An 11606-nucleotide genomic window follows, 5' to 3' on the forward strand; every position below is an offset into this window, starting at 1 on the left:
AACACAGAATGCTGATAAAGACAAACAAAGCCAGCCTATGCCCTGCTGCAGCAACCGCCGGCACTCTGCAGCTAGAGCAATCCCAACGCATACAGCACTGTCCAGCCTTCCATAAATACAAGTACGGAGTATCTCTGTCAGAGGCGTCCTGAGGAGGAGGGGTAGTGCTGGGGGAGGGACAGTATTTATGAAAATAAAAGAACTGAATTGCAGCCTGAATGCTGCTGTCTAGAACTACAGTTGCATTTGTACCACCCATTCCCTGGGGGAAATGACATACAATGCAAACAGGCCTAGTTGTTCAATTATTCAAGTATTAAGAGATTCACAGAAAGACATCTGAGAAACATAACATTTTAATAGATGAAATAAATACTCCAGTACATGCAAGATAAAAACTGACATTGGAAAAAAAATTAAAAATCACTTTTGTTATAGTGTAATTTTTTGTTTGTTTGTTTAAACACTCACAGTAGCTTTTCCCCCAGTTTGGAAATCAACACATGGAAAACATAATCACAACCTCCAGTCCTTCCACTCCTACACACCGAATGCACTTCTAACCTAACACTTGATGCAAAATAAAAAAAAAGTCATACGAAACAAAAACAAACAAAATAGTAGCTACATCCATCATCTATGTGTTGTTGGGTTTTTTTCATTTTTTAAATGAGTGAGAACTGAGGTAACCTTTTTCCTGCACAACCGAACAGTAAAATTTAGAAGGGAAATTTCGGAAGACAAGACAAGACAAACTTTAAAAACCGCACCCAGCGCGATTAAAGCTTTTTTTTTTCTCCTTTTTTTTTTTTTAAGATACCCCCACCTCCCCAAATATAAAAAACTTTTAAACGGTTATTACCATTTGTGTGAAGACCTTGCTGAATAAAGGAAAATTTATCTACAGATACTTGCTTGACTTTAAAGTAAAATAAAAAGAAGCCAAAACTGGCTACCTTTATTAGTACGTATAGTTTGAAAATGCTGTTCTGCTTCTTCACCACATGAAATCAAAGGATCGGGCTCATCCAAGCAAATTCTTTGGTATACAAAAAAGGGGTGAGGAGGTGGGATATTATTTTCCTTTAGCAATGACTGGGATCTAAACAGAAGATGTGGGGGTTAATTCACAGAATTGGAGTTCACTGGCGGTAAAGTCCTGGGTGAAGATCTTTCTCTTAGTGCCTGAGATAACAGGTTGCAACCATCCGAGACGGCGCAAGCTGAGTTCCTCAACCTTTCCCTGTAATCGCTCATTTTGGTGCTACTTTCGGGGTGTTGGGCTATATCCCTGAGGCATTGGGTCAGGAGCACACAAGCCGATACCACACTCATGGCTCCTCCTAGGATGGCAGTTTGCACAGCTTTGCCCTCTGGATTAATGGTGGCAGCTTTACCCAAAAACTGGGGCTCAGTGGCAAAGCCCACCAGAGCATAGACAGACTGCACCAAAGGTCCGCTGAACAAGACGCATCGGTTCCTGGTCAGCTCGCTGGGTGAAGTCTTGACCTCCTTGACACACGCCAAGAGGGCGGAGGCGCTGGTGCTCATACATTTGACACTGAGTTTGAACTGCTCCTTAGCAAATTTATCCTTGGATTTCTCACTGGCCAGCACGCAGGCGTCTGTCAGGAATTTCAAGTTCTTGGACATGTTCTGAGAAACCTCCAGCAGGAGCTGAGGGCTCATATCTGCCAAAGGGGTGGTCTTCAAGACCCCGCAGCCGTGCTCCACCTCATGCCTACATCGGGTCACCTTGTAGCGATCCACCAAGCCAGGCATAGCAGGCTGGGCCCCCGGAGTCTCCACTGCAGCCAGGTAGGCAGCGTGGGCAGAGCATTCGGTCAGGGAGACGACCAGCTCCCCCATCTCCATCAGGCTTTCCCCCACCTCCCCAAAGCGTCCCATATTGAGCTGGCTCTGGACGTCATGGGTCAAGATGGAGAGTCCTTTGGTCCTGGCAATGATCGTGTCCCTGCACTTCTCGAAGGACTCACCGAAGACAGACAGGCTCTCGGTGTTCACCGGCCTGGTCTCGCTCGACAGCAGAAGCAGATCAGCCACCAGTTGCATCTTGATCTTGCAGTGGTCGCAGATAGAGATGAGCTTCTTCCTCTGCAGGGAACTGCTGCTGGGGATGCCGCCGCCAGACACCTCGCTGCTGGACTTGCCAGAGCCACCGCTAGCCATAGCGCCGGGGGGGCACTCGCATGCCGCTCGCTACCCCGCTGCCACCGCCTCTGCCACCGCCGCCCGAGCAGTCCCGACTGAGCCCGGCAGGATCGCTCTGCCTTTTCCGCAACATCATTCCATTAATCGCCGGGAGGCAAGAAAAGGCTCTGGGCGCCGGGGCTGCCGCTGCTGCGGGGAGCGAGCTCCGCCGGGGCGCCCGCCCCGCTCCGGAGCCAGCCTTCGCTCCTACGGCGCTCCCGCGGCGGGTCGGCGCTCGCCGGGAGCCCCCGGGCCCCGTTCCGGCATCGTTTAGCTAAAAATGTATTTCTTTCTTTTTTTTTTTTCTTTTTTTTTTTTTTCCCTTTTCGCACGTTGGCTTCCCTCCCTTCCACCACCTCCTCCGGCTTCCCGGCTGCGGGATCCTGCGCAAAGTTCCCTTTACGAGACGGAATACCTCAGAGACGCCCAGCAGTCGCGCGGAGTTGGGGCAGGGGCGCAGCCCTCCAAGTTGCTACCGTGCCCCCGGCTCCTCCGGTCGGCGAGCGCCAGCCGGGCGCAGCTCGCAAGGGCCGGAGGGGCGGCGGCTGCGCACCATGTGCCGCCCCCGGCGCGCCCGCCGCGGCCCCGCGCCGCCGGCTCGCAGGAAGCGCCGCGGAGGGTGTGGCCCGCCCGCCGCCCCGCGCCGCCACAGCCCCGCCGCGCACCCCGCCGCCGGGCCGGGGAGGGGAGAGGGGGCACCGCGGGGAACCGGGACGGTGGACGGGCGGGGGGGGGGGGGGGGGGGGGACCGCGGGAGGGGAAAGGGAAAAAAAAAAGAAAGCGGGGGAGAGGGGGAGGGGGGGGGAAGATCCACCGGATCCGGGTGCCGGGGGCGGGCGGACGGGATCCGTTCCCCTTCCTTCTGCCGCTGCCTCACTCCTTCCTGCCTCGATCATTCACGCGGCCGCTGCGAGCTCGCTCCCCGCCGCCGCGGTCCATGCCCCTTCGCCCAGGGCCCCGCAGACTCGGCGCCGCCGGCCCCTCCTCGCCCGGCTCCCGCTGTGGCCGCCGCCGCACCAACTTAGGCTCTTCCTGCAAACAAGGGTGGTGGCTCCGGGCTACAGCCGCGGATGCTGCGACCCGCCCGGCCTTGCGCTCCTCCTGCCATGTTTTCTGGCTGAGTCGCCAACTCCCAGGGAAGAAAAAAAGAAAAAAAAAAAAAAAAAAAAAGAAAAAAAAAAAAGGGGGGGAGGAAATCTTCTTTTAAATTCCCTTTCCCAGGCTTTCAGACAAACTACTGGGAAGAGGCGGCTGCGGCGGATCTGCCAGCCAGACGCTGCATGGCTCTGAGGGAGGCTCCCCCCTCCCCGTTGCCTTTGCTGTAACCTCACTTAAGCCTATCGAAATCTTTTGTGCGGTGTCACCGCCCTTCGTTTAAATCCTGCCCTCCCCCCGCCGCCCCGCTCCACGCCCGCCGCCTCACGCTCCTCCCAGGCGGAGGGGGCAGCAGCGCCGTGCCGCGGCCGGCAGCGCCCGCCCGGCGGCCGCGGGCCCGCGCCAGGCACCGGCCAACGGCGCCAACGGCGCCAAGGGCCGCCGCGCCCCCTCGCAGGCGCGCTGCCCCGCCGGCGTGAGGCGAACCCCGTCCCCGCCGGGCGCGGGATTAAAGAGGGCCGAACGAGTAAATAAATGACGGCGCGGGGGCGAGCGCGGGGAGGGCTGGAGGGAGAGGCCGGTGGGAGGAAAGTGAAACGGAGCCGGAGAGGGGCAGCCGGATGAGCTCGGCCCGGGTGGGCCGGTGCGGCCGCCGATTGGGCGGGAGCGCGCCGTGCAGTCGGATATCGGAGACGGAGGAGATGCCGAGGGGGGAACCGAGAAGCCGCCCTCCGCCCCAGCCCGCCGGGGCCCAGGCGTCCCGTCCCGGCTGCCGCATTCGGCCCCGCCAGGCCTTGCTGCCCCGGGCAGCCCGCCAGGTAAGTCTGACGTTCCGGTCAAAACTGCCGTCCCTGCCAGCGCTCGGCGGGGTTCCGGAGGGAGGCGCGGGGCAGCGGGCCGGCAGCGCCGGGGCTGCGGCACCCAGCGCCCTTTGCGGACTGTCAGGCTTCAGGGGGATGAGTCCGTCCCCCGCTTCAGCCGGTACGGTGACGGATCAAAGGCGATTTCACTGTGGTAAAGACTTCCCTTCCATCAGCGGGGGGCTTAGGCTGGCTTCGCTTTGCTGTAGTTAAAAAGCCCAACCTCTTGCTAGCCATAATTGGTGCTGTAAATATGGTATGGGGTATTACTCCCTCTTTATTTACATAGAAATATTTCCCTCAGCACTGGTCTTGACCCATTTTTTTAGACCAATGAACATGAATTTGTTATGTTCCGCTCATGTTTCTGTCATTGCTTTTGAAGACTGGTTACCATTTGTTAGAATTTAGCAGGGAGAATGTAAACCTACTGACACTAACTCTGTGTGCGGAAAGCCTCTGCAAAGACGACTTTCTCCTCTGGCCTGTTTCCATTCTGCAGCACACCAAGAACTTTATTAAATGATTCTTGTCCAAAGCAAGATGTTACGCTCGGTAAATCTGAGGCGTTCAAGTAAATGCCATTAAATAATAATAAAATCAAAATTAGTAACTGGGCTGGAACAAGTTATACGAAGAGGGGTTTAATGCTGCCTGGGGTGCTTCCAAAGGGAATAGATTGGTAAATGGTGGTGATGAGAATATTGATGTCCCACACATCAGATTCACTGCTGTTATGCAGTATGTCCATCAACGTAATCCTAAATAATCAGAGTCCATGTTGAAACCACATCTTACATTTGTTATATATTTTGCTGCAGCTTAAGCTGCAGCTAAATAATAACATTCTTTTGCTCCTTTCAATCAGACTTTCCTTTTTAAGTTAGCCTCCTAATTCTAGGCATTTACAAAGCATTTAGCAGGCTCCAGAAATACATTTGTCCCAATTCACAGTTAACGTCCTGCTGCATTCATACTACTGCAGGGCTATAACTGACCTTGATATATATGAAAATTGGACCAGACTGCTCACTTGCAGGCCAGATCCAACAATGTCCTGGCACAAACAGAGCCCATCTAATGGATTGCATACTTAAAGAGCTTCAGCCAAGTTTATTTGTACATATTCTCATCCATCAGCTAGAGGAACCCTTGGCCTTCTCTACTGACTTGTAGGGAGGGCCGTGAGCAGGATGAAGACAGATGTGAAAGTGGAGGGTTAACAGGCTGTACGCTCTCGGGGGGCAGGGGAAAACCCTTGCTGTAGAGCCAGGTTTGAGGAAAGGGGCAGACACCCGTCTTTGGGTGTGTCGAAAATAATGGCAGTTCTCCACCCATCCCTCCTCACAGAAACAGTGTGAGGGAAATTCTGTTTACTTGGGTCAGATTATAGCAGGTTAAAGGAGGGTCATGATTTGGGCCTAAGCAATTTTGGCTTACTGCCAGCAACTCATTTTCAAAATTATAAATAGGAATGATTTCAGAATACTCTGAAAAATAAAAATCAATGGGCAGCAGAATCCAGCTGAATTGTATTTCAAAATATTGCCAGGTATGTCCTTAAATGAGGCAGTGAGATATTATGTAGCATGAGGAATGCCTCTCATAAATATTAACCTAGTTTATTTTTAATGAGGATTGACTACATTTAATTAGGGTTTGAAAGATTTCATTTCAGAAAACGTAGGTCTCACCCCTGGCTAAGAAGAGGCGTTAAATGACCTAATAATCTTTTCCATTTTTAGATGCTGCTGCCATGATGCTCCGTATGATTTGTGCCATTCCCCAAGGACAATGCGGAGAGTTCCTTGGTTTGGACAGTTCCCGCTGTGGCTCCTCCACCAGCCTTCCTCCCAGCTGCCCGCACCAGAAACACAGCTAGGCCGTAAGCCATGGCAGTTCCTGGCAGCTGACAGGGCCACCAAAGCTCTTAGTAACTGCTATAATATAAAGCAAATATTCTTTGAACTCCTTTAATCCCTCTACAAGACTGATCCAGTGCTTATCAGCCTCAGTATTAGCAAGGGGCAAAACCAGTAATTGTTGTCACGTAGTAGGTGTTGCTTGTGGACAGTCTGTCTCCAAGGCAGTCATTGCCAAATGTCCTTTTCCTCCAGTAGTAGCCCTGGGTGTTCTACGTATGAAATGTGTGATAGAGTGACCTGACCATCGCTTTTGGTTTGCTGTTTGGGGAAAAAAAAAATTTTAGAAAATACCACCTTAATTGGCAGTTTTCACGATGGAAGAGGCATTTCTTGGAGCAGCAGCCTGTTAGATCCTTCCTACACACTGCGTTGTTGCTTCTTCATAGGTACACCTGGCCTGGCTAGGTTCAAGATCACTCATAGTCTGAATTTACCGTCGTTATTATTTGACCATCAACACTGTAAAAGGGAGCCTTGAAGACAGATTCTCTTGGGTCCAGTAATTTGAGTAGAATTAAGGATCAGCTAGTTACATGCTTTAAAGGTCCGGTAGATGTATCTGTCTAGTTTAGGAGGAAACTTGGCGATGTTTGGGGTAGGTATTTCCTTCGTAAGTCTTCCGCACATCTCTTTCAAGGAGAATGCATGCATACCCATTAATTTCATGGCTGCTGAGTCCAAAGGTGACCTGCAGGACTTGGGCAACTCTGTGAGGTGGTGTACAGACTTAGAAGACATGAAAATCGGGTGGCCATGCATGGCTTTAAAAAGATTTCACTGACAGAGTCTGAATGAAATAACTCTCTGGGGCTCAAAACAGCAGGCATTGTCAGATACAAGGGATTAAAAGACTTTTTAATGTGGCTTAGTAGTGAACAGAAGATTGGCTTACTTGTATGAGCTCTTCTTCTGTCACATTGATCTTTATTTTGCATTGTGCTTAGTACAACAGAAACTGGCGGCTGAAGTCTTCCTTCCCGAACCGAATCACCTGACAGGACTTGGCCCTCTTATTGCTTAGTAAAATCTGTTTTTGTGAAGGAGGAATTGATTTTTGCCAGTGTTGAGTAATAGCTGAAGAATACCAAGTTGTAATAATTTTATGAACACTGTATGTGGCCAGGTTGGTGAGAGGAAGTTACTATACAATGGGTTATACTACTTTATATTACTTTCCTGTATAGATGTATCAATCTAACTTAATGGGGAGCTAGCTGATGAAAGAATAAAAGGCAATTCACTGGTTCCCCTGTGTCAGCTATATGTGACTAAACCCATGAGGTAGTAATTACAAGGCGATAGCTCCAGTTCCGAGGGATGCAGCTGATTTGTCAGGCTGAGAACTAAAAATCAGAGGAGGATAAAGTTGGCAGAGACTGATAGAAGAAATAATTTAACACAGAGGCAGACTTTGCAGAAGAGGCTGGAAGAAGCTGGGCCTTCCTCTGCAGCAGTGGACTGGTAAGTCATACGGAAGGAAAGGCAAGTGTGTTGACTGGTTTATTGGTTTTAAGATCTATTTTGTCTTAAATGGTTTGGTGCTAAGTAAGTGTTTTGTGGTCAGTACTTAAGAGTCATTTACTTCATGGGAGACAAACTGTGAGGTCTGGGTCTGTCTCAGGTCTGCAGAGGTAATCATGGTTGATACACTAGGCATGCAACCTGACAACTGGTCTGTGTGTAGCAAAAAAGACAGCTAGAGATCTGGAGGAACAGTTAACTGGTCACTTGCCACAGCAAAATGCAAACACAGTCACAAGTTTTGTTTTTTCTTCTTTGAAAATGATTTTGTGTATAAATAATTAGCTTTTAGAATAATAGGGCTTTCGCAGACAGGCTTAACCTTGGTGTTCTAATGTGTTTTGTTTTTCTTTTTTAAATATGGCATAGTTAAAAACACAATATCAAAGGTAAGAAGAAATTTATTACACAGATACCAGTAATGTCAATATCTCAGTTATGTCTAAAATACTGGTTAGCTCCTGTTGCTCAACTGAAAGATAATACAGCAAAACTGGTTTTTATTTTGTTGTCCTTTTATTCACAATTTATTGTACTGTTGTTTTCACCACTTACCATATATAATTGATTGGTTGTCCCCTGCTGTTACTGTGGCTGTTGAATACACTGGCATGGAAAAGAGACATTTTTATGAAGAGGAAAATGCAGCTACAAAACTCCTCTTGCACAGAATGGAAGGCTGTGCCGTATTTTATGGTGATACAGCCAATAATGGCTTTCTGCTTCATGTTCTTATCTACCATCTACACATATGGGTATCCATCCTACGCCTCGTGTTTTATGAGGCTAGCGCCCAGGAGAGCGTTAGGTGCAACATAGCTCCTTGTGTCCATTGTGCCCCCCTGGCGCAGGCAAGAAGGGCCAGGTTTGTAGGTCGGTCGGCTTGAAACTCAGAAGCACTTCATGGAAGAGTGATAAATGCTATTGATAAGAATGGTCCAGCATAAACAGGAATCCAAGGCCCTATCTTCAGACTCTTTGGTCTGGGTTTGGGTTTTTTTTTTTCCTTTTTGAGATCAAAGGAGAACACAGTATTTTGAACAAAATGTGCAAGGGCCCACCCTTCCTGAATTGCATTTTTGGTAGTCTGTTCTGTCCTGCAGCTGTAATACTCTACAGGAGGGTTTGGGGTTTCCCCCCTCCCTCTCCTTTTTTTACTATATATCATGAGAGAAATTTAATAGATGTTTTCATAGGAGTCTCTGTTCCTACACTTTTCTGATTGTGCCTGTGTGTTCTATGAGGAGAGCTGTTGATCATTACCGGTTTAAGTCTAGCACCTTTAATTCATCAGAAGTTCGTGTAATGTATTACTTACATTAGATGTAGGTGCCAAAACTGACCTGTAAACCTAAAATTAAATTGGGACTGCAAAATTAATTTCATTTAGAATGAGGAAATTAGACTATAAATGGCATTCCTGTGGGAACTGTGTAAACCTTCTTTGACATTGATTTAATGTAATTCTTTTCTTAATAGGGTAACTTTAAATTGTGTAACCAGTCCATAGTTTTAACCAGCACAGATTTGTAGCAAATTTTGCAGTAAGGTGAGTATTAACAGGAACATTCTGTGGTGTTTCTGAATTTAAGGATTACAGATTTATTGCAGATGACTTAGGCAGTCAGGCATCATATCCCCTCCCCAAACCTGATCAGATAGGTAATGATACAAAGCTAGCATGTCACTTGTCAAACATCTCCATTCAGTCAATAAGTTTTAATTTATAAAATGCACATGCACAGGATAACATAAATTTAGGGTAAAGATTTATTTTGTGGTCAAAATTGAATTCAGAATCTGAGTTTCAAGGTTAGCACCTGAATCAGTATTTCATGTCCAAATCATAATAATTAACCCCTAATTTGAGATAATTTTGAATTAAAAGCTTAATTTTTCAAATTGGACCCGCGAATTCAAGGTCTGACTAGCTCTGGAACAAAAATCTGCATTCTCTTAATAGATGGCAAGTGAGCGTGCTCGTTTTATGGATGAAATTATTTTGAGGACTGAAATTATTCTGAATCATTCAAGTGTTTATGCTCTAGATGACAGCGTATTTTGCTCGCTTTGCTGTAAAAGTATTGAAAAGCATATTTTCTTTCTTGAGATTTAGAAATAGTCTTGTTTTTAAAGATAACATGTTCAGGTCTGATTCTTCAAGTTTTTCTCTGAATGTGACTGCATTCAGAGGTCTGAATTAACACATGCACTGTCTTTGCATGAGAGCTCATGCGTTAGATTGTCTCTGCAGGGGAACGTTTAGGGTACTTAAGATAATTTGACCTATGAAAACATTAATTTTGAATGTTTTACTGAAAGTAGCTCAGAATATCCTGACATTCTGTAAAACGTATGACAGTGCTTTTAAACAGGGTAAGAATACTCTGAATGCTGGGTCATCTCAAAACTTGCTTCAAGTATTCTGGGATCTGTTACTCAGCAGGTCTCCTGTATTATTTAACACAATATTGTCCTGGTCCTTTACTAAGCCGGTAGGCGCAAAAGCAGTTCTGATACCTAGCAGGCTGCATGAAGAGCACAGCTGTACACCAGACCTCAGTCATTTTAGATATTCAAAGTAATCACTAAAAGGCTGCCTTTCGCACCACTTCATTCATCTGAGTAGAGTTCTTAAAATGAATTAATTCTTCCAGACACGGCATGTGTTGATAGCAGGTAGCCCTTGCATGTTCATTCTCCTTTCTGCGTGCTTAGGGCTGATCTTCTGATCCTGTTAGTTTAATCTCCTAATTGTCTCTACGTCCTTCCAAGAAGGCGCTGCCCTTTACTTGCTGAAGACAAGTTCTTTGTTCTTTCCAAGGTTTCATTCCAAGGAATGTCAAGGGACAAGCTTTAAGACCCTACTGTACTGTATTTGCAAAGAAAAATAAAATGTGACGAATGAGAATCCACTTTAGACTAGAAAACTGCACACAAAACCCCACCACCAGCAAAGACTTGAGAGCGCTTTTGGCAGCTAAAAAGATACGCAGATTCTTCTCCTAACTCATAAGAAATAATGGTATGGGAAATATATTTTGCACAAATATAGTTCCAAAAATGCAGGTTATATTTAAAAAAAAAAAAAAGAGAGAATCCCAAACTTCATTAACACAAATTTAGAACACCCTGAATCCTCTCATATTACAGCTTCACCCAACCCTACTCAATAATGAAAACAGTTTACATCAACAGGGAGAGGTAGCTTTGCCTTTCTGATAAGGCGTAACTTTGTAACTGAAAGTACTACTAATAAAATTTGTGTGTTGCAGGAGTAAAAATGACAGCCTCAGCTTGAGAGGTTCACTGGCACGACTAGACGGGACTTTAAGCTACCCCTTACTTTTGCAATCTGTAATGAAAGTAGCCACCTATTATCAAAGATGTTCTGTATTGCAATCGTAATAGTGTTAGGTGCTAGGACTATAAAAACTGTTAAGGAATATGAAAATGCTTAAGCTATAAAAAGCATATTTGTATGATTCTATAGATACTCTGAACAAAACACAGTGTGCTTCAATAAAAAGAAAATGCAATTTAATTTGCCCCTGTCAGTGATACGTATTTCTGGCTGCATTGCTTTTGTTTCTTGCATGGGAAAGAACAGCAGAGTACAGAGAGAGGCTGAATAGGTGTTTGTCCTGCAGCTGACTCCACAAAGAGCATACTTTGAGCAAGTTCTTCCTGGACACAGAATTCTGCCTGAACAGAGATAGTTGCAAGGTGAGAGACAAGCATGAAAAATATCTCCCTTTCAAATTAAAGCTTTTATATGCATGACAAGGAAATGCATAGTGTCGTTTGGTGCAGTGCTGGATATACTGAACGACTTGTTCACTTACCAAAGGGACTCGGATTACTTTCGAGATCCACATCTGAATGTAGCACCAGATATTAAAGAAAGTCAAAGTTGGCTTGGTTTGTTATAATAAGAGAAAACAGAATTGAACAAAATATTTCCCAGTAGAAATTCAGTGAAAATATTCTATGC

At 46.6% G+C, this 11606-nt stretch overlaps 1 protein-coding gene and 1 long non-coding RNA gene across 2 annotated transcripts; one reads left to right on the forward strand and one right to left on the reverse strand.

Moving 5' to 3' along the window:
- Positions 1-340: 340 nt before the first annotated feature.
- On the reverse strand, positions 341-2768 carry TLNRD1 (talin rod domain containing 1). Its single transcript, XM_076347901.1, has one exon. It carries the CDS (start codon positions 2188-2190, stop codon positions 1123-1125), a length of 1068 nt encoding a protein of 355 aa, XP_076204016.1. The 5' UTR covers positions 2191-2768; the 3' UTR covers positions 341-1122.
- A 975-nt stretch (positions 2769-3743) lies between these two features.
- On the forward strand, positions 3744-11178 carry LOC143164873 (uncharacterized). The gene is made up of 2 exons (XR_012996157.1): positions 3744-4124; positions 5912-11178. It is a non-coding gene; the product is annotated as an uncharacterized LOC143164873 (long non-coding RNA).
- The last annotated feature ends 428 nt before the right edge of the window (positions 11179-11606 follow it).

The sequence above is a fragment of the Aptenodytes patagonicus genome, chromosome 10, assembly GCF_965638725.1.
Source record: "Aptenodytes patagonicus chromosome 10, bAptPat1.pri.cur, whole genome shotgun sequence".
NCBI classification, from domain to species: Eukaryota; Metazoa; Chordata; class Aves; order Sphenisciformes; family Spheniscidae; genus Aptenodytes; species Aptenodytes patagonicus.